The 23,307-nt window shown below is 47.6% G+C and overlaps 2 protein-coding genes across 2 annotated transcripts in view; both read right to left on the reverse strand.

The window, feature by feature from the left end:
- C17H12orf43 (chromosome 17 C12orf43 homolog) overlaps window positions 1-7,130 on the reverse strand; it is a 12,253-nt gene extending 5,123 nt beyond the window's left edge. Inside the window, exons 1-4 of the mRNA XM_061383855.1 lie at window positions 7,109-7,130; window positions 4,896-5,093; window positions 1,310-1,352; window positions 1,010-1,108 (exon numbers count right to left, since the gene is read on the reverse strand). Coding sequence (XP_061239839.1) covers window positions 1,010-1,108; window positions 1,310-1,352; window positions 4,896-5,093; window positions 7,109-7,130 — 362 coding nt within the window. The remainder of the gene's footprint in view (window positions 1-1,009; window positions 1,109-1,309; window positions 1,353-4,895; window positions 5,094-7,108) is intronic.
- OASL (2'-5'-oligoadenylate synthetase like) lies at window positions 6,700-23,071 on the reverse strand. Its single transcript, XM_061385067.1, is given in 6 exon segments — window positions 6,700-7,712; window positions 8,308-8,455; window positions 12,185-12,426; window positions 15,462-15,637; window positions 17,061-17,352; window positions 22,666-23,071. Coding segments are annotated over 6 exon segments (1,530 nt in total). The 5' UTR covers window positions 22,858-23,071; the 3' UTR covers window positions 6,700-7,232.
- Window positions 23,072-23,307: the final 236 nt, after the last annotated feature.

Genomic DNA, 23,307 nt, shown 5'->3' on the forward strand with positions numbered 1-23,307 from the left:
TAAAGAAGCCGCCTGCCAATGCAGGAGACATGAATTCGATCCCTGATCCAGGAAGATTCCACATGCCGCAGAGCAACTAAGCCCACTAAGCCAACTAACAGAACTACTGAGCCTGCGCTCTAGAGCCTGGGAGCCACAACTACTGAGCCCACATGCTCTAGAGCCCCTGCTCTATAACAAGAGAAGCCACTGCAATGAGAAGCCTGTGTACTTAGAGAAAAGCCTGCACAGCAATGAAGACCCAGCACGGCCAAAAGTAAATAAATAAAATTATAAAGATAAATTAATTAACTTCCCAAGGCACAGTGGGTATGCAGAGTACAGCATTTCTCCACCTCCTCTTTGCTGCTGGAACCCTGGTGCCCAGAGCCACACTCTGGACTCGAGTTCCTGGGCACCTACTTTAGGAATGCTGATCTGGATCTTTTTTTTTTTTTTTAAAGTATTTCTTTGGCTGCGCTAGATCTTACTAGTGACACACGTGATTTTTTCTTCAGTTGTGGCATGTGGGAGCTAGTTCCCTGACCAGGGACTGAACCTGGGCCTCCTGCACTGGGATCGTGGAGTCTTAGCCACTGGACCACCAGGGAAGTCCTGCCAACCTGGATCTTCACAGGTTATATTCTCGCAGCACCTGTCATACAGTAAGCACTCAAGAAACAGGAATTCCGCTGGTGCCTTGCCCTCTTGTGGTGGGAATAAGCTCTTGCATCTCGGGGTCCCCTCTTCCTCTGGGGGCAGCAGGAGAGCGCAGCAGTTAAGAGCAGGGCCCTGGAGTTGAGCCCACTCTGCTCCCTCCTCCGTGACTGCAGGCACATGCTTCTTCTCACAGATGGGAGCCTTCTCCCACAGCTGGAGGACAAGGATGACGACAAGCCCTGCATGGCAGGGTGATACCTTGTGCTTACCACGGTGCCAACTGACATCTGCTGAGCTCCCAGGCCTCGGGGGCCGTGACTCCTGGAATGAATGAATGAGGGCAGGAAAAGAGAACGTAGGTGTTTGTTACCTGTCCAGCAGGGCTCCCAGTTTCTTGGCTACGTGGGCTCGGAATTCGGGGGTGGTCTGAAGCTCGTTGCCGTCTTGTTCATGCTCATCTACCTTGTGCCTGCAACACATACACAAGGACCTCACCTCCTGCCAGCTCAGAGGCTGCCCCCGAGAGGGTGGGGAAGACATGTGTCTTGCTCACCCTGACATACCAGGTGTAGCAGGGAGTACATGGGGTGTGTGTGTGGGGGGGGGGCAGGTGGCAGGGGCCAACATCAATGAATGAAAAGATGAAATCTGAATACAAAGTGCACAGTACCTGACGCTTGGCTGGTTGGCTGGCAACTTAGCATTTGTAGCATCTGTGGAAATAATGAACACTGAGGTATTTACAGAGGAAACAACTACACCATCTGTTGTGTGCTGGGCACTATTTTATGTCATTTACGCCTATAACTTGTTGAATCTTTCCAAAAACCTGATGGGGCTAATGGGGGTGGGGGTGGAGGTGGAGCAGTCACCATCCCCCATTTACAGAAGAGGAAACTGAGGCAAGGAGATGTAAAATAGCTTGTTGTTGTTCAGTGCTAAGTCATGACTGACTGACTGCAACCCCATGGACTGTAGCCTGCCAGGCTCCTCTGTCCATGGGCTTTCCCAAGCAAGAATGTTGCCATTTCCTTCTCCAGGGGATCTTCCTGACCCAGGGATCAAACCCATGCCTCCCTGGGGAAGCCTGTTAAATAGCTTAGCCAAACAGCTAACAAACGACAAGAACTGGGATGAGGATCCAGGCTGTCTGGCTCCACAGCCCCTCTTCATCACCATGCTGAATGAGCACGTCTAAGTGTACTTTGATTCCAGCATTTATTGAGTGCCCACTGTGTGCTTAGCTGTGTGCTAAGTGCTCTGGAAGAGAGAAACGAAGGGGGCTCAGTTATGCTGATCACTGGATGGGGAGTCTTGCTAGGGTCTCAGCTTCCTCACCCCTTAGAGGCCCCTTTCCGGCAAGTTCATTCATTTAAAAATCATTTTGCTGAGCAAGGTATAGGCCCTGGGGATACCACGGTGAACAGACACCAGCCCTTGTGAAGTTCACATCATGCAACCTCTCACTCAATAAATTTGTGGAGCAAGTATGAGCCACAGTTGACTCTAGGTACTGGGGTTGGAGGGGTGAAAGGAAAAAAGGCAGGATAAGTAAAGAAGCAATTGTAGAAGAAAGGAAAGCATTATATATGAAGGGAATCACATAAAGTATGACGATCGTGGAGAGAAGGCATGTAACCCAGTCCTCCTGAAGAGATGGTGTCTCAGCTGTATTAAAGGATAAATGGGAGCCAGACAGGAAGGGGAAATGAGTCCATGACGAGAGACCAACCACATAACTGCTCTTTACTGGGCCTTTAATGTGTGCCAAGCACTGCAGATACATCATCTCCACTCCTTACAACGGTGGGTACTATCCTTAACCCCACATTACAGATGAGGAAATTTAAATACAGTGAGACTTAAGTACCCTGCCCAAATTCTTCCTGCTAGTGAGTGGTGGCAGGACTTTACTTTTGGGGGCTCCAAAATCACTGCAGATGGTGACTGCGGCCATGAAATTAAAAGACGCTTGCTCCTTGGAAGAAAAGCTATGACCAACCTAGACAGCATATTAAAAAGCAGAGACATTACTTTGCCAACAAAGGTCCGTCTAGTCAAAGCTATGGTTTTTCCAGTAGTCATGTATGGATGTGAGAATTGGACTATAAAGAAAGCTGAGCGCCAACGAACTGATGCTTCTGAAGTGTGGTGTTGGAGAAGACTCTCGAGAGTCCCTTGGACTGCATGGAATTCCAACCAGTTCATCCTAAAGGAAATCAGTTCTGAATATTCACTGGAAGGACTGATGCTGAAGCTGAAACTCCAATACTTTGGCCACCTGATTGGAAGAAGCAACTCATTGGAAAAGACCCTGATGCTGGGAAAGATTGACGGCAGGAGGAGAAGGGGACGACAGAGGATAAGACAGCTGGATGGCATCACCGACGTGATGGACATGAGTTTGAGTAGGTTTCGGGAGTTGGTGATGGACACGGAAGCCAGACATGCTCTAGTCTAGGGGGTTGCAAAGAGCTGGACGTGACTGAGTGACTGAACTGAAATGAACTGAGTGAGTGGTGGAGATGGAAAGGCATTTCTGCACACAGAAAATAAAAAGAAAATGGCAGAGTTATGGTGACCACAGATGAGAGGACATAGTATGGTCTGGAGCCTAGCTGTGGAACGTGTGGCAGGAAAGCAAGCTGGGAACTGATTACCAAAGGCTGGGAATTGATTACCAAAGGGTTTGTAAATCCTTTTATTTATTTATTATTTTAACTTTTACAGAAATTATTTATTTACTCAGCTCTGCCGGGTCTTAGTTTCGGCACTCTGGATCCTTAGCTGCGGCCTATGAACTTCTTAGCTGCAACATGCAGTCTAATACCCTGACCAGGGATCCAACAAAGGCCCCCTGCACTGGGAGCACGGAGTCTTAGCCACTGGATCACCAGGGAAGTCCCTAGGGCTTGTGAGTCCTTTAAAACAAAAGCAGGAGTTAACCTTGCTTTGCCATGGCCTGCTCTGGCAGCCTGGATCCTTCTCAGAATAATCTTTTAGATGCAAAAAATACAACACATAGGATTACAAAGAAAACCAGTGATAGTGAAATTCAGTTATCATTAAGAGTAAAAAGCAAAATTTGGGATACTTTAATACATATGCTTCTTCATTAATGTATTAAAATCTACTGATGGGCCTAAAAATTACTGTAATTTTAAAAAAATTAATTAATTTATTTCTGGCTGCGCTGGGTTTCCGTTGCTGCCTGAGGGCTTTATCTAGTTAAAGCAACTGGGGGCTACTCTCTGGTTTCTGTGCTCCGGTTTCTGAGAAACCGGCTTCTCTTGTTGCAGAGCACCGACTCCAGAGCTTACCAGCTCTGTGGTTTTAACGCTCAGGACTTAGTTGTCCTGTGGCATGGGGGATCTCCCTGGACCAGGGATGAAACCAGTGTGCTCTGCACGGGCAGGTGAATTCTTAACCTCTGGATCACGAGGAAAGTCCAAAATTACTTTAATTTTAAAGCAGGGATGAGTGGAAACGATTTTTTTCCCAACATATTGTGAATAAAATATTTTTGATATATCTGAAAGACTAATGGGATTTGAAAGTCTGAGACTTTTGTTAAGACAAAGTAACAGGTATCGCCAAAACTACTGTGGTTGTTCACACACATGATGGAAAGACAGGCTAAATTTCAGAGACTGGTGAAAGTGAGATGAAATATTTTTCCCATTAATATTCACAAGTCCTCTGCACTTTACCCACCATTGGGCGCCCTTATGTTAAGGGGTCTGGGATTTATTCCCAGGGCACTAGGGAATCAGTGAAGGACAAGAAAGATAGTGAAGGATGGGGAAGGCTGGCGTGCTGCAATCCATGGGGTCGCAGAGTCTGACATGACTGAGCGACTGAACAACAGCAAAGGGAGTCACGGTCAAGGAGGTGTGCGACGCAGCTCGCTGGCAAAGTGGAGCCGAAGAAAGGCTGGATGCAAGAATCCAGCTGTCGCAGTAATCTCCGATGAGTGGCGGGCCGCCCAGGGTGCAACAGTTAGGATGGACCCAAGAAGGCAGAGTCAAGAGATACTCTGGTGCCTTGGTTTCCCTGACTGGGATAATGAACAACCCGCCCCGCTGCCCTGGTCCGTATTTTGACTCTAAATCCTACTCTAAACCCTACCCAAGCCGTGGAGCCTCCTCAGGGAAAGAAGTCGAATCCCGGTGACACCCTCTTCACCGTCCATCCTCTCAGGCCTGAGGGGAAGATCATACGCTCTACGTCCAGACCCCCCGAATATAGTCCCCTACCGACTCCTGGCTTCTCTGGACCCCTCGGGCGCTGCTCCAAGCCCCAAGCCGGCAACGCTGCCTCGCGGCACCGTTCCAGCTCCTCTTCATCGCTGCTGCTGCTGCTGCTGCTCTCCAGATCGCTCATGGTGCCACGGGTGCCGCCACCTTGAAGCACCGCAAAGGATTGTGGGGAGCGCCTCCAGGCGCGGTCGTCCTCTTAGGATCCCCAAAGGGAGCTGAAAAACGCAGGGCATTGTGGGGATTGTAGTTCTTAGACTCAGGCCGTCATTGGTCCTAAATTGTCCTGAAGGGTTTCCTGAAACGTGAGAGCTGGAAGGGCCTAAGAGATCAACAGATCTATCCTTGATGAGGAAAATAAGACCTGTAGACAGGCAGGAATTGCCTAAGGTCACACAAGGGGTTAATGACAGTCAGGATCGGTTCCCATATTTTGGTCCAATGCACTTTGATTCTTATCCACTTATTCTACAAATTCAGAAGTCTATTTGGGCATCAGAAGTAACTTAGGGACCTTTGTGTCTGTGGCAGGGTTGGGTAGGGGGCAAGGGGCTTCTAAGGTGGTGCTAGTAGTAAAGAACCTGCCTTCCAGTGCAGGAGATATAAGAGACGCAGGTTCAATCCCTGGGTCAGGAAGATCCCTTGGAGAAGGGCCTGGCAACCCATTCCAGTATTCTTGACTGGAGAATTCCATGGACAGAAGAGCCTGGTGGGCTACAGTCCATAGAGTGGCACACAACTGAAGCGACTTAGCAAGCACGCAAGCACGTCTGTGGTAAAAGTCACATAATATTTTGTTGTTTAGTTACTAAGTCGTGTCTGACTCTTTCGACCCCATAAACTGCCTGGTCCAATGTCCATGGAAGTCCCCAGGCAAGAATACTGGAGTGAGTTGCCATTTTCTTCTCCAGGGGATCTCTCCAACTCAGGGATCAAACTTGCGCCTCCTGCATTGCAGGTTGATTCTTTACTGCTGAGACACCAGGGAAGACCACATAATATAAAACATACTATTTTAACCATATTTAACTGTATGCTTCACATTGTTGTGTAGGGGACTTTTTAAAATGCAGATTGCTTTCAATATCCTAGGGCTTTGCTACTACTCTCAGTATAATCCGTGAACAAGCAGCATCAGCAAACTCCAGAGCCTGTTAGAAATTCGTAGTCTTGGTTTCAGCCTAGACCTGAATCAGAACCTGCATTTAAACAGAATCTCCAGGTAATACGGACTTCCCTGGTGGCTCAGCAGTAAAGAACCCGCCTGCCAATGCAGGAGATACGGGTTTGATCCCTGGGTCAGGAAGATCCCCAGGAGAAGGAAATGGGAACCCATTCCAGTATTCTTGCCTGGGAAATCCCATGGACAGAGAAGCCTGATGGGCTACAGTCCATGGGGTTGCAAATAGTTGTACTTGACTTAGCGACTCAACAACTGCAACAACAATAGGCTATTACGGAGTATTGAGTCGAGTTCCCCATGCTATACAGCAGGTTCATATTAGTTATCTGTTTTATATGTAGTGTGTATATGTCAGTCTCAATCTCCCAGTTTATCCCTCCCCTTTCCCCCTTCACCCCTGGTAACCATAAGTTTGTTTTCTACATCCATGACTCTACTTCTATTTTGTAAATACGTTGAGGGGATTTTTAAAACTACATCATCCTCCATCTCCCAGACTTCCCTTATCTCTATCTCACTTTCCACACAGTCCTTACTTTCCAGAGTTGAGAGGCTCATATGCTTAGGCTATAACTCCCAGGACAGCCTTAGCACCTGTGGAAATAAACGAAGACCACCCAAAAGAGAACAAACGAAGTTTATTTATTTCCAACTCGCTATAGCCAGGGAGTTAGCCACCATCCCTCGCCTTTGGCAAAGACACCAAGGCAAGGAGGACAGTGAGACAGTTTTATAGTGGCATAAAGAGAAGGCTTCAGGTATACCCCGACTGAGGTTGTTTGCATGGGAAGCTGGAGGTGGGCTAATTAGAAGCAGAGCATCCTATATGATTGGTCAGGGAGCTTGTTTGGATTTCTTTCATCAGTCCTAAATTGGAAGGGAGGGAATAGGGAGGCTAGTAGTTGTTGACCAAATCCTGATGGTTTCCAGTTAATTGATAGAATGGTTCGGCTTCCAGACTGTTGGCTGCAGAGCTTGTGCGTCAGAATTCTATTGTCAAACATGCTCTGGATATTGTTGGTTTGCATACCTAGTCTCATATCCCTCGTCATCCCTCTACTGGCAAGGTTAGGTGAAATCGATGGGACCTAGATTAAACAGCAAAAACGCACAGGGAGATGTTTCAGAAGAGACTAACTGGGTGGAAATGGAACCTATTCAGCTGTCTTTTTGGAGAGGATGAGGGTGGTGCTGGCTCAGACACCACAGAAACCCAAACTCCACTCATCCTGCAGGACTTGGCCTTGCAACTCTAGCTGTTGCTTCTTTCTGAGTAGCCCCTCCCTCACTTCAATCTGACACTTCAGGTCAAGGACTAAGCTGCTGGAGTAAATGGCAAAGGTGTGGCTCCCACCGCTGGGATTCTTCACAAAGACCTGCATCTCAGGAGAGACGATCTGCAGCAGAGAGACGCAAGCGTCAGAGAAGATACTGTAATCTGCCAAAGAGGAGATGTTCCTGAGGACCTGTCGCTCCCCACCAGGCTCCTGGAAGGACAGACGCTGTGGGGCCGAGGACTCCAGCTTACACTGGATCTTCTCTTTAAGCTTCTGTATGGACTCATAGGGGTTCACCTGGATGACGAAATCCACACGACCCCACTGCTCCACTGTCACGTTGATGTCTCATGCAAACTGGAAGGGAGAGGACAGAGAGGGGTTAAATCCACCTTCCGCTGTCTGAGGACAAACGTGCCCTTCAGGGATTTCCCTGGTGATCCAGTGGTTAAGACTTCACCTTCCAGTACAGGGAGTGTGGGTTCGATCCCTGGTTGGGGAACTAAGATCCCACATGCCTCGTAATAGAAAAAACTGAAAACATAAAACAGAAACAACAGTTGTAACGCATTCAATAAAGACTGAAAAAGTAGTCCACATTAAAAAAAAATCTTAAAAAAAATTCTGTTGTGTGGATGGACATTAAAAAAGAAAAAGTGCCTTTCACCTGTCCTTGTCTTTACAACAGCAGCAGCTGCAAACATTTTGTTTGGTTGCTAAGTCATGTTCGACTCTTTGCGACCCCATGGATTGAAGCCCACCAGGCTCCTCTGTCCATGGGATTTCCCAGGCAAGAATACAGGAATGGGTTGTCATTTCCTTCTCCAGGGGATCTTGTGGACCCAGGGATCAAACCTGTGTCTCCTGCACTGGTAGGTGGATTCTTTTCCACTGAGCCACCAGTATCTCATTCTGAACTTCTAGCCTCTGGCAGCCAGAGAGGAGACATTACCTTCAGTTTCCAGTTGGGGATGCATGTCTCATTGTTGTCATAGCAACAGGACTGTTTCAGGCAATGTCGGGCACTCTGAGCCACTATATCCCATCTGTAGCCTGTTGCCACATTGTAGGTGGGGTCAGCCGGATCCAAGATGATGGGCCTGAAACACAGAGAGAGGGAGCCCAGGTTCTTTCTTGTTTGGAAGCCTGAAGGCCAGAAAGAAATCTTCTTGGCAATCATCTGAGCATCTGCTGTGTTCAGAGCCCAGGGTTGTCAGTCCAAGAGGGTCCACAAATATTTCCAGAGAGTAACAGAATGACGAGGGCTTCCCAGGTGGCTCAATGATGAGGAATCCGCCTGCCAATGCAGGAGACTCAGGAGATCTGGATTCGATCTCTGGGTCAGGAAGATCCCCTGGAGGAGGAAATGGCGACCCACTCCAATATTCTTACCTGGGAAATCACCTGGACAGAGGAGCCTTAGGGGGCTACAGTCTGTGGGGTCACAAAGAGTCAGACTCGCCTGAGTGACTGAGCAGCAGCAGCAACAGAATGAAGAGGGTTCTGTTTCCAAGAATTCCTCAGGACTTCCCTGGTGGTCCAGTGGCTAAGACTGCACTCTCAGTGCAGGGGGCCTGGGTTCGATCCTCAGTCAGGGAACTAGATCTTGCATGCTGCAGGTAAAGATCCCACAGGTAGGAACTACGATCGAAGATCCTGACTAAATGCCACAACTAAGTCCCAGTGTGGTCGAAATAAATGAATAAATACTTGAAGTAAATTTCTCTTGGGGAGAGTATTTTAGGTGTTTGTAAGGAATCTTTGAAGTGTACAGAGGTTGAGACCCCCAAAGCCATGATGGAACAAGAATAGCGGTCCCTCAGGCAGACCACAGCAGCGTGTGGGCCTCTTAAGTTCAGAGCTTTCACTTTGCTGAACAGACTATGTAAATGAGTTCAAACCTAGAGCTTCTGAATTGCTTTGGAGGATAACAATACCGCTGGTACCATTTACTGATGTTTCCTGAGGCACGGGGTCAATCTCTGAGTAACCTATTCTAATCCCTGCAACAATTCTCTAAAGTATGACAGTGATGGTGGTGATGATGATGATGGTAATTTCTCCCCACTTTACAGATGAGAAAACTGAGGCACAGACCTCCCTAGGTTCTCCCAACCTGAACATGGGATTCTGATCCATCTCCTCCGTCTCAACGGAGGGGAGGTTGAGCTTCCAAGTGTCTCTCCTCTAGGTGACTGTTGAATAGATATTTTAAAGACTATTGGCTTGAAGGGGTCTAATAGCTGACTGAGGTTGCATGGGGTGACCATAGGTCTTGGATGTCAAGCCCATGATGAAGCCCTAGCGCTTGTGTGGTTTCCTGTTGTTTTATTTGGCTGAGCTGGGTCTTAGTTGTGGTGTGCCAGTTTTCATTGTGGCACGTAGGATCTTGGCTGCGGTACATGGGGTCTTTTTAGTTGTGACTTGTGGGATCTAGTTCCCTGACTAGGGATCAAACCCAGGCTCCCTGCATTGGGAGCATGGAGCATTAACTACTGGATCACCAGGGAAGTCCCAAGACCTGGCCCTTGTACCCCAGGAGCTTTTGACTTAGGCATGAGCTGAGACTTTATCTAAGTGACAGAATGTGTTAGCAGGCTAGTGACATGAACTGGACACTTTAGGCTCCATGCTTTCAACCCCCAGCATCCTGGCTCCCTGAAATGCTCCTGCCTGATGGAGTCAGGGAGCAGTGCCACTCCATCCTGTGGATTCAACTCATCTGATCCAAGTGACCCACCAGGTGAGCTGGCATGTGGAGCCTCTGCCTAGTAATCAAATTAGTTCCCTCTGGAGTTTGGACCAGAAATGATGGATGTTCCTCATCACCTTGGAGTAAGAGGGGAGCAGGGCAGGTATGGAGAGAGAAACAGAGGCAGTGAGAGGGTAGGGAGCACATGGGCCATGAGAGGGAATGACAGAGAAGAGGAGTCTATACTAGTTTGCCTCAGGTCCTGATGGTTTTCCCAGGTCAATATTCTGGGCATCCATACAATAAATTGTCTTTTCATAAGGAGACCTGGTTACTCTTTCTTGTTTAAAAAAAAAAAAAAAAGACCTGATACTCACATGCTGCTGCTGCTGCTGCTAAGTCACTTCAGTAGTGTCCGACTCTGTGCCACCCCACAGATGGCAGCCCACCAGACTCCCCCATCCCTGGGATTCTCCAGGCAAGAACACTGGAGTGGGTTTCCATTTCCTTCTCCAATGCATGAAAGTGAAAAGTGAAAAGTGAAAGTGAAGTCGCTCAGTTGTGTCCGACTCTTCGAGACCCCATGGACTGCAGCCTTCCAGGCTCCTCGTCCATGGGATTTTCCAGGCAAGAGTACTGGAGTGGGGTGCCATTGCCTTCTCCGGACACTCACATGAGGGAACAATAAATATTCTTATGATATTGCTTACAGTGACCTAAAGCTTCTAGTACAAAGAGTTGTCTCAGGCCGGGTTCTCCCAGGAGCAAAACCTAAGATGAGGATTTGAGTGCAAGTCATTTATTTGGAAGGAGGTGCCAGGAAGCACCAAAGAGCAAGTGGGAAAGTGAGACAGGGACAGGAAGGATGCCAATAAAGGATATGCATCAGGGTGATTATCCCTGTGAGCAGCTGGGGCTTGGACTCTGAGAACTAGTGTAGAACACATGACCCAGAAAGAGTCCCTCCATCTGAGATGGCAGGGAGCTGAGGTATTTACACACCAATCCCCACCAATCACTAAGGGAAGCTGAAAACCCACAGGCAGAGGGACACAGGTGCCGACAGCTGGAGGTTGAACCAACCTTCCCTGAAATGGTAAAGGCCCAGGGGATACAAATGGGCACAAGCAACATGTGTTACAGTACTGAACATTTAGCTGGCATCTATCATAGACTAGATACAGTGGCCCTTCACGTATATTTTCTCTGACTATCCTAAGAGTCCTGCATGGCTGGTGCCAATTACTCCTGTTTTGGGCTTCTGTGGTGGCTCATCAGTAAAGAATCTGCCTGCCAATGGAGGAGATGGGGTCAATCCCTGGATTGGGAAGATCCGCTGGGAAGGAAATGGCAAAACACTCCAGTATTCTTGCCTTGGAAATCCAATGGACAGAGGAGCCTGGTAAGCTATAGTCCATGGGGTCTCGAAAGAGTTGGACAACAACAACAACTCCTGTTTTATAGACGAGGAATGGAGGCTCACAGAGATGAGAAAACGGCAGAGCTTGGATTTAACTTGGATCTCCATGGTTCTTTTTAGTTTCTCATGCTGGGAAAAAGCACTGAAATGGTCTTCTGAGGGCAAGAGGATTAACGTAGAGTGGAGTGATAGCTCAAGGAATGAGGAAAAGGCTTATAGCCCCTAAGGCCCTGGCGATTTGAAAGGTGATCACCTTGAGATGTCAACTGTGTCGGGGTGAGATATCTGCTTTTCTATTTAATAAAGTCCACCCAGGCTTCCCTGGTGGTCCAGTGGTTAAGAATCCGCCTTGCGATGCAGGGGACACAGGGTCGATCCCTGGTCCAGGAAAATTCTACATACAGTGAAGCCCAGAGTAGCCACAGCTTCTGAAGCCCGTGCACCCTAGAGCCAGTACTCCACGACTAAGAGAAGCCCCTGCAGCGAGAAGCCTCTGAACCACAGCTAGAGGGCAGCCCCCGCTCACCGCAAGTGGGAGAAGCGCATGTGCGGCAACAGAACTCAGCACAGCCAAACCGTAAAATAGACAAATCTTTAAATATATATATTATATATAGTGATTTTATATATAAAATAAAGCCCACCCAGGAAACTCGATACCACCTTTCCCTTAATTCTCTTTCTCTGAGATGTGGCTGGCACGCGACGATCCAGTACCTCTTTTCTTTGAGCTGGTTTCTGACAAAGTCCTCAATGACCGGGTTCTGCAATGTGTAGTACTTGGTCCAGTAGATGCAGAGACGCTGATACTTCGTGAGCAGCAGCAGCACAGTGACCAGGCCTTTGTCCAACCTGAAACGCTCTTTCTCCTCAGTACCCGTTTCCCAGGCATAGATGGTCAGTAGCTCAAGGGCATACATTGGGGGCAGCTCCGCCCTAGGGCACTTGGCTTTCACATACTATTGAAAGACATGGGAAGAGAGAGAGAGACCCCGATTCCTTAGAAGGATGACATTGGACCCAAAACTGGAAAAACCCAAGTTCTTGTCCCAGCTTTGCTACCTACCGGCAGTGTATTCTTGGCCAAGTCACTTTTCCTCTCTGGCCTTAACTGGGTTTCCCCATCTTAAAATTAAGCAACTGGGTGAGTCCAGTGGGTTTCAAACTGTACTTGACATAACTTCTGGAATGGAGTGATGAAGAAGTATCCCAGGGAGTGAGCAGGGACTTTCCTGGTGGTCCAATAGCTAAGATGCCATGCTCCCAGGTCCCATCCCTGGTCAGGACACCTAGATCCCACATGCCATAACTAGAGATCATGCCACAGTGAAGGCAAAAGATGCCACATGCTGCAACTAAGAGCTGGTGCGGCCAAACAGATAAACACTTAAAAGAGAAAAAAGGGAATCAGCAGGTTGGGCTCTGTCACAAGCACCCCAAACAAAATAACTCTATTTTAATCTATTTGGGCTTCCGGGAGATTTCTTTTAAAGAAAAATCTTCTTAGCTAAAGAGGGAAAAAATGTGTTTGTGTGTGTGTTGGGCGACTATGTTATCATTGCTGTTTAGTTGCTAAGTCGGGTCTGACTCTTTTCGACCCCGTGGACTGTAGCCTGCCAGGCTCCTCCAGGACTAGGTAATAGCTGAGAATCTGTATTGAACATTGGGGTTGCTTCTCTAATAGGTATGTCTTTCTCCCCCATTGTTTAGTGGCCATGTTGTTTGGATGCGATTGGCCCAATCCTCATCTCCAGGGTTGGCCCCGACTGGACAGGATCACGAGGATAAACCTATTTCCCCTTGCCAAGTGATTGGTTCAAGAGATGCCTGGTGATCTAAGCTGGCTCAATTTGAGTCAAATCTAGTTCTTTTGTTCTGTGGTTGAGAGAAGAGAAGTCTAAGTGAATGTGAGGGCAGGAACAGATGCGGCCATTTTGCCACCATGAGGGAAACCAGCTTGGGGACCAAGTTGACATATAATATTGAGAGAAGCTGTTCCAGATGGCGCTAGTGGTAAAGAACCTGCCTGCCAATGCAGGAGACATAAGAGATGCGGTTCCATCCCTCGGTCGGAAAGATCCCCTGGAGGAGGAAATGGCAACCCACTCTAGTATTCTTGCTTGGAGAATCCCATGGACAAAGGAGCCTAGTGGGCTACAGTCCATGGGGTCGCAAAGACTCAGATATGACTGAAGCAACTTAGCACACACGCACACACAAGAGAATTACAGAGAAACAGAGCTGGAGCCTTCACCAAACGGTGCCTGAAGCTCTCTCCACTGTTGTAGGTTTTCACACATGAGCTGATAATTCTCTTTATTGGTTAAGCCCATTAGCATTGGTTTTTCTGTTACTCTCAATTAAAAAACAAAAAGAAAAAAATTAGAATTTCTTCTAATTTCTAAAAAATTACCCAGGTTAATGTTCTATTTTTGATGGCTATATGAGGTGGCGGTGGGGAGACAACGCTTTCTTTCTTTATCTCCTACCCTCAGTATTAGAGAAGGAAATGGCAACACACTGCAGTATTCTTGCCTGGAAAATCCCATGGATGGAGGAGCCTGGTAGGCAACAGTCCATGGGGTCACAGAGTCAGACATGACTGAGCAACTTCACTCACTCACTCACCCTCAGTATATGGCTATACATAGTGCAAACTTAAATGATAAATTATTCCAACTGACATCTCAAAAATTTTTTTAAAAAATGACTTTGTGTGTGAGCATGCACAAACTTGGACATCTCTGAGATCAGTGATATTCTTACAGTTAAGATTTTGTGAAATCAAATAAAACCCAGAGAATCTAACTTACACATTCCTTGGCTCCAGTGGATGAATTGGTAAGAATCAAAAAATACTTTCAAATCATAATTGTAAATGACAACTCCTGGGATGTTACATAGTCTCCAGATAAAAATGAACTAACAACCTTTTTAGCATCACAGGACTCTAGTTCTGTTTAACGTATCATATACTCTTTGTGTCCTTGAGGATTGATCAACACGTCTTATAACACTTGGTTAAATAAAAATTCTCAAATAAAAGAAAACATCAAATGAATAATACTGAGTCAAGAAACTTTCAAAAAACCATATGCAGCCAACATCTTGTCTTAGAGGCAGAGTCTTTTAGGCTGTTTGTTTTTAGGTCGTGTGGGGACCGTGGTTCCCTGACCAGGGATGGAGCCCAGTACCCCTGCAGTGCAAACGTGGAGTCTTAACCACTGGACCGCTGGAGAAGTCCCTCAGAGGCAGAGACTTGTACAAAGAAAGGGCTATAGAAAATAAAGCTGGTATGTTTTTCTGTGGACATTGCCAATAAATGTGCATGACGTATTCAGGAAAAAAACACTTTGTACACTTAGCCAAACAAACAAAACAAACAGATCATTCTTTTGAGTTCCATCTCTTCAAATCCACAAAACTTTGGATCATTTCCTGTTTAAGTGACTGACTGGCCAAAAAAACCAATTTCCTTCTTGACTTCGGTGTTGCTAATATCTGAAGATACATCACAACCTTTGTTGAGGTGATAACTATGTAAGGAAATGCTATTTTCCCACATACACATACTAATGTAAACAAACTTTCATAGTATCTTGATTTTTATCTTTAAATACTATTTTTTTCTTTTTTGGTATTTTTTTCTTTTTTGGTTAAACCAGTCTAAACTCTGACTCTTACCAATTTTTTTAAAATAAGAAATCATTTTTTTTTTCTTTCTCATTTTTTGTTTGTTTCTGAGTCTTCCTTTCATAAGCGGAGATGACTCTGCTCATCTGGGTATTTGGAAATACCCTTGGTACCATGCAGACATCCTATGTGAAATCTAAAAAGTAGCTTGTCATAAAACAGGTAACTAACTAAATCCTCTCCCTCCCCACGACCATTGCCCCTCCTCACAGTATCCCCCTGATGACAAGTCTGGTTCCTGCCTTTTCTTCTCCTCCCTCCCCCATCTTCTGCTCTTGCCCCCATCAGGCAGCCTCCTCACCTCGAGGTACCAATGTTTTACCAGCCGCAGGAGGCTCTTCAGCTTGGTTGGCTTGTATTTCACGAAGTTTCTCTGCAGCTCGCTGAAGGATGGGGAGAAGTATCCAAGAGTACGGCAGGCCTTAATCAGTCTCACATATACCTCTGGGGAGGGCTGAAAGTTGGGAACAGAAGGCCCTGAGGAGGCAAAGGGGAGACAGTGAGGGCTTAGAAAGCCCCAGTTGCTAATAAGTCCTCTAGGGTTTTTGTTGTTTAGTCGTTAAGTCATGTCCGACTTCTAGTGACGCCGTAGACTATAGTCTGCCAGGCTCCTCTGTCCATGGAATTTCCCAGGCAAGAATACTGGAGTGGATTGCCATTTCCTCCTCCAGGGGATCTTCTTGACCCAGGGGTCGAATTCACGTCTCCTCTATTGGCAGGCGGATTCTTTACCGCTGAGCCAGTGGGGAAGCTCTCAGGAGACTGCTAATTCATTTGAGTATCTCTCCAGGGAAGCCTTTCAAATCTTTCTGTGTTGTTGGGTGTTGTCATTATAGACATGCCTAAATCGGCTAAGTCTGCTCCTGCCCCTAAAAAGGGCTCTAAAAAAGCTGTGACCAAGGCCCAGAAGGAGGACGGCAAGAAGCGCAAGCGCAGCCGCAAGGAGAGCTACTCCGTGTACGTGTACAAGGTGCTGAAGCAAGTCCATCCGGACACCGGCATCTCGTCCAAGGCCGTGGGAATCATGAACGCCTTCCTCAACGACATTTTCGAGCGCATCGCTGGCGAGGCATCGTCCCTGGCGCATTACAACAAGTGCTCGACTATCACATCCAGGGAGATCCAGACCGCCGTGCGCTTGCTGCTACCTGGGGAGCTGGCCAAGCGTGCCGTGTCCGAGGGCACTAAGGCTGTCACCAAGTATACCAGCTCCAAGTAAATATAATATGCCTAGCCGCTCTTAACGGAGAAGGCAATGGCACCCCACTCCAGTACTCTTGCCTGGAAAATCCCATGGATGGAGGGCCTGGTGGGGTGTAGTCCATGGGGTCGCTAAGAGTCGGACACGACTGAGCGACTTCACTTTCACTTTCCAGGGAAGCCTGGAACCACATAGCTTGAAAGACTAAAGGCTTGCCTTCTTGACTGTCCTTCTGGAGAATGAAAAGTGAGTTTTGCAGAAACAGATTTATAGATATAGAGAACAGACCTGTGTTGCCAAAGAGGGAGACAGATGGGTGGGGTAGGGATAGATTGGAAATTCGGGTTTAGCCGACGCAAACTATTATATGTAGCGTGGGGAAACAACCACCCCCAGGGTAAGTGTTCCAGAGTCACCCCAGGAGTTGCTCTAATGCTTTCCCTTCCTTGACTCTCCCTTCCTCTCCAATCATATATTTATCTGCATGATTCCTTGATAAATCTGTTTGCCCCATTGAACCACAAGGATAGCCAGAGCTGAGTCAGTCCCAGGCATTTCAGTCACCCAGCACCCAGCACGGGATGTGGGTTGAATGGGTGCATGCAGGCGTCTGCACGTGGCCACAAAGGAGAGGTGAAGGAGCTGTGGGTCCTCCCCCTGGGGAGGGCAGGTGTGTGAGTCAGGTGGGCTTTCCCTTACTCAGGACCCCGTAGGCCGGCACAATGGTGACAGTGACTTGCTCTTCCATCTCCCAGGTCTGAATGGTAAAGGCGACAGCAGAGGTGACTCCGTGGACCAGCCTCAGGTTCTGGGGCTGGAGGTGAAGCAGATCCGGGAAATCCGTGAGCTTTTCACAGAGCATGCTCAGAACATGCTCGTGGTGATTGTGGTTGCTGGCTTCCTCCTGGAAGCTGCTAAAACCGCTCAGGAACATCACCAGCTCCACCTCCGCGTGGTTCCTGAGCACCGTGCCATTCCCGAAGGAGCCCACCTGTGGAACACAGAGTCCCATCACCTCAAGGCCACTGCTGGGACCAGGGAATCCCTAGGGCTCTTCCACGGATGATCCCGTTCATCGCTACCTGCCTCACCGATGGGTGGGGAGTACCCACATCACCTCTTTATAGGGGAGGAAAGTGGAGAGGTCAAGACGGCAAGCCGCTCACCCAGGGTCACACAGTGGATGTGTCAAACCCAGGCAGCCGGACTCCACAACCCATGTTTCTTACTTACTCCACTGCCTTGCTTCTGAGACTCAGCCTTATCTGCAAGAGTGATCCCCACTCCAAGGAAACCATCGTCCTCTACAGGGTGGCAGTTGGAGGGTTCTGGGGGGTGGGAGGGGCAGGTCTGAATAATTCTGTGCTCTGTGTGTGTGTGCAAAGTCACTGCAGTCGTGTCTGACCCTTTGGGACACTGTGGACTGTATAACCCGCCCGGTTCTCTGTCCATGGGATTCTCCAGGCAAGAATACTGGAGTGGGTTGCCATTTTCCATCCCCAGGATATCGTCCCAACCCAGGGATCAAACCTAAGTCTCCTGTGTCTCCTGCATTGCAGGTGGAGTCTTTACCTGCTGAGCCATCAGGAAAGCGCCCAGTTGAGGTGGAGGGACTAGGATAATTATCCCCATTGTACAGATGAAAAAAAGGAGGCAATTGGGGGTTAACTGATTTGCCATGGACTCATAACCAGGAGTCATGGTCACAGTCAGACAGAGGGTCAGAACACAGGGTGTGGTTCTTCTGCCTCTTTATTTCCAGTGACCCAAGTCTATGTGCCAGGCCCTGATTTCTGTGGAAGAGAAGTCTGCCATCTTTATTTTCCTCTTCCTTTGTTTTTGGCCTCACCATGTGGCATGCAGGATTTTAGTTCCCCATCCAGGAATCCAGGAATCAAACCCACAACCCTTGCATTGGAAGCGTGGGAGTCTTAACCACTGGACCTCCAGGGAAGTCCTCCTTTTCCTTTTCCATTTTTCTTTCTCCACCTGCATTCAGAGTCAGCCTTTCTGCCCCATGTGAGAGCATTGTGGATGGCACTCGGTGTGCCGAAGAAAGCCACAACCCCTTGAAGGCTGTGCCCTTCCTACCTTTCCCAGTGGGAAGATACGGGCAGAGAGGGAAGAACATTCTAGAGCAGGCTGTATGATTTGCTCCAGTCTAAACCTATTCCAACCCAAGGATAAGCATTCACTCATATGGGCCAGCACAGCTCACCAGATTTTCATGGGAGGGAAGAGGGTTTAAAGCCCAAATAAAGTGCTAATTTCTCAATAGCTGTTGCTCTTTGGGTGTCTCTATTATTTATTAATTTCAAGATTGGAGAAGGTTGCAGGCAGGATTTGAGGGCTGGGTTAATACCACTTCCTGCCGTCAAAACTCATGTTTGAGACATCCTTCCGTCACACTCACTTGCCCCATGCCATTCTCAGGGTTGGTGGGGTGGGGTGACTTTGGTCTGGGAGGAGTCATACTGGTGCTCCAGGCCCAGAAGAAAGCTCGAGCAAAAGTTGATAACAATGCTTTTGTTTTTGAACATTGACTAATCATTTAGCCTGCACCATTCTATCTGGTTGACGAGGGAGAGATGATGATGATGGTGTGGGTGTGTGCTCAGTCGCTCAGTTGTGTCCGACTCTTTAGGACCCCATAGACTACAGCCCACCAGGTTCCTCTGTCCATGGAGATTCTCCAGGCAAGAATACTGGAGTGGGGGCTTTCCCTGATGGACCAGTGGTAAAGCATCCATCTGCTAATTCAGGAGACACAGGTTCAATTCCTGGTCCGGGAAGATCCCACATGCCACAGAGCAACTAACCGCACGTGCCACAACTGTTGAGCCTGTGCTCTGCAGCCCGGGAGCTGCAACTACCGAGCCCTCGTGCCACAGCTACTGAAGCTGGTGTGCCATGCAGCCTGTGCTCTGCAACAAGAGATGACACCACAGTGAGAAAACTACATTGCAATGGAGAGTAGCCCCTGATATCCACAACCAGAGGAAAGCCCATGCAGCAACGAAGACCCAGACAGAGCATGGCCAAAAATAAATAAATAAAATTATATATATAAAAAAAAATGCTGGAGTGGGTTGCCATTTCCTCCTCCAGGGGATCTTCCTGACCCAGAGATGGAACCTGAGTCTCCTGTATTGGCAGGCAGATTCTTTACCACTGAGCCACTGGGGAACACTTGCCCCCCACCTGCACTGCGATGCTGGTAATGTATCCCAATTACACAGAAGAAGACTGAGATGGAGGGTTTGAGAGACAAGACTGTGACTCTAAGTTCACCCGGCTAGTGAGGGAAGAAGCCAAGAGTCAAGCCCACGCCTTGTGTCAGAATGTGTGGTGTCTCATTTCTAAATCGCACGGCTTCAGGCTCTGGGTGTTGGGGATGAGAGTTAAAAAGTAACATGGGCCTGCAGCTTCTAGATCCTTCCCTTAAGCAACTGCTCCTAAAGGCAGAACTAGAGCACTGAGCTTCGAGTCAGGAGTCCTAGTGCTAGTCTTGCCTGTACCACCAGCTTGCTGTGTGAACGTGGAAAGTTTCTCACCCTCTCTGTGCCTCAGTTTCCTTAGTGTTTACAGGAAGGATTGGCTGAGACTGTCTGCCTCCAGGACCTTTCATGTTGGGAAGCTGAAGCTGGTGGATTGAATTAAGAACATGTAGGGTTTCCCTTGGAGAAGGCAATGGCAACCCACTCCAGTACTCTTGCCTGGAAAATCCCATGGACGGAGGAGCCTGGCAGGCTGCAGTCCATGGGGTCACTAAGAGTCGGACACGACTGAACGACTTCACTTGCACTTTTCACTTTCATGTATTGGAGAAGGAAATGGCAACCCACTCCGGTGTTCTTGCCTGGAGAATCCCGGGGACGGGGGAGCTAGTGGGGAATAGACTCTGTGAGTCTATGGGGTCGCAGAGTCGGACACAACTGAAGCGACTTGGCAGCAGCAGCAGCAGCAGGGTTTCCCTAGTAGTCCAGTGGTTAAGAATCTGCCTTGCAATGTAGGGGACACCGGTTTGATCCCTAGTCCAGGAAGATCCCCTATGCAGTGGGGCAACTGAGCCCCTGTGCCACCATTGCTGAAGCCCGAGTGCCTAGAGCCTGTGCTCTGCAACCTGACAGGCCACTGTGGTTGAGAGGTCCATGCAGCACAACTAGAGAAAGCCCTGGTGCAATAGCAAAATCCCCAGTGCAGCCAAAAATAAAATAGATAAATAAATTTAAGAATATGTAGATTTTTACTTGATGAATGAGGGGGCACAAGCCATCCATACGGGCAGGTAGCTGCCCCAGCAAGCTCCCCTGTAGGGTAATGAAACTCACGGGGCCATTTGGAGGAAAGACACAGTTTCAGTATACCCATACAAAGGAAGTGGAGTCATAAGATTTATTACTTACACAAACAGATAACTAATGAGGACCTACTGTACAGCTCAGGGAGCTCTACTCCACTCCGTTTGATATTTCCTTCCCATTTAGGTCACCACAAAGCACTGAGTAGAGTATACTGTATACTGAAACTGTGTCTTCAAAACGACTTTTGAAGTGTGATGAGGAAAAACAAACAACTGCGTCCCTTTGCTGTACAGCGGAAACTAACATTCTAAAGCAACCATACTCCAATAAAAATTCATTAAAAATTAATTTTAAAAAAGGCTTATTACTACAGATCCCAGAAGCAAGGGGACTCAGTGAACTGGGGAGAGAGCAGGCCTTCTCCCCAGGTCACAATTTAGCAGGGTAGAAAGCACCTAGTTCTTACAAGGTGATTGGGGCAGAGGTTACTAACGTTTCGCAGGCTTAACTTTGAAGTGGTTATTTTATTTTATAATTTAAAAAATCCATCTTGACTCTATATTAGAAAAAACTTTTAAAATTTTTCATTATTTATTTTGGCTGCATTGCGTGGCTTATGGAATTTCTCTGACCAGGAATCGAATCTGTGTTCCCTGCAGTAGGAGTTCAGAGTCTTAACCACCAGACCACTGGTGAAGCCCAATAACTGGTTATTTTAAAAGGTTCCACCAGGAGAAACAAAGCATAAACTTGCAGGGTGCCCAAAATTTATCTAAAGGTCCAGACTCTGGACTTTTGGTGTTAGCAGGATCATCATACTGTAAGGCGCCTAGGCAGCAACTCAGAAAAAGAAAATTGTTTTTTTGTTTTTCCTCATCACACTTCAAAAGTCATTTTTCTCATCACACCTTTCTAGTTTTGATCCGCTTGGAGTATTACCCTAGTTAGGACCAGAGGTGACGAGAGGCAGCTCCTGAAAGGGTTTGGGGGTAAAAAAGCTCAGTGGGGGCAGCCCAGAGTGGAGTAAGAAATCCCAGCTTCACCACCAGCTGTGTGACCTTCGGTGAGTCCTCATCTCCCTGATCTTCCATTTAAAAACAACAACAACAACAAAAACTTTCCTTTATCAAAAATTGTAAACATAAAAATAGAAAGAGAAAACAAAGAACATTTATACCTCCGCCCCGTCAGATTCAACAAGTCTAAACTTGCCATGTTTGCTTCAACTAAGCACTTTAAAGTAATTTACGGGGACTTCCCTGACTGTCCAGTGGTTAAGACATCACCTTCCAACACAGGGCATGTAGGTTCAATCCCTGGTCTGGAACTAAGTCTCGAGACCAAAAAACCAAAACATAAAACAGAAGCAATATTGTAGCAAATTCAAGACTTTAAAAATGGTCCGCATCCAAAAATCTTAAAAAATAATAATAATAAAATAAATTACAGAAACTAAGGACCATTGTCCATAAATACTTTAGCATTTATGTCCAACCAAAGAGAACATTTGCCCCCACAACCACAAAACTATTACACTTCAAAAAAAAATTCCCATATATATACATATAAAATCTAATATTCTGGCCATGCTGAAATTTCCCCAGTTGTTCCCAAATTATATTCTACGGATGGTCCATTCACACCAAGATTCAACCAGAGACCTTGCATTGCATTTAGCCATTACAGATCTTAAGTCACTGAGTTTGCATTGTGCTCATCTGTAAACTGGGAAGACGAGTGCACACTTCAGAGGGTGTACAAATTAGAGGCAGTACACGTGAAGGGCTTAGGCACGTGCACCCAAAATGTGCACTATTATTAGCTTCCTTACTCAACTTGCTCCGCTCGAGGCAGCAGTGTGTCGGGATGCTGTGTCTTGAGATGTCAGTAGCATGGACTAGGGATAATGAGGCAAGAGGTCCCTAGCATCCTCAGAGACATGGACCCACGGGTTGGGTTTTGCCCAGCCCTGGCTGGGAAATGGAGGGGACCAGTCTCACCCGGATCACCTTCAGCACCTTCTGGTCCAGCCCATGGTCCCCCCGGAAGCGCTGCTTCTTCAGGAACTTCTCCACGGACTGCACAGCCTTCACCACGTCTTCTTTCCACTCCTTGATGTTATGCTGGCACTGAGCCACAAAGGAGTTCAGCCTAGAAGCTGGGGTATCAAACAGCTCCAGGGATACTGCCATCTGTCTTGAGAGTACCACTGGCGGCTAGGTATGCAGCTATGCACCTACCTATCTGCTGGCACACTCACCCTTCTTTAAGGACACTCCTCTCCAGTACCCTGTGGAATAAAGCACCAGAGTGGACAGGAAACCAGGGGTGTCTGGCTGACCTGGGGCTCCTCTTTATTGAGGCTGTGTACTGTGGCTGGTGCACCCCAGACACTGAGTGATGACTGGAAGGTCAGGTGCCGCCTTAATGGGTGTGGCTTTCAGTCACCCTTCCTGTGGCAAGTTTCGTGTCTCAACTGTTAGTTTTCTTTTTATAAGTTGCAAACTGACATTGGCTTGAGGATGGCCCTGGAAGAGGCAACTCCTCCAGCTGGATGGTATCCACCAATCCCATCCCCCTATGTTGTCATCCAAAACAGGCTGACAAAGAGCAGGGACTTGCTCTAGGTTGAACTGAAGTGT

Source organism: Bos javanicus, chromosome 17 (assembly GCF_032452875.1).
Source record: "Bos javanicus breed banteng chromosome 17, ARS-OSU_banteng_1.0, whole genome shotgun sequence".
NCBI classification, from domain to species: Eukaryota; Metazoa; Chordata; class Mammalia; order Artiodactyla; family Bovidae; genus Bos; species Bos javanicus.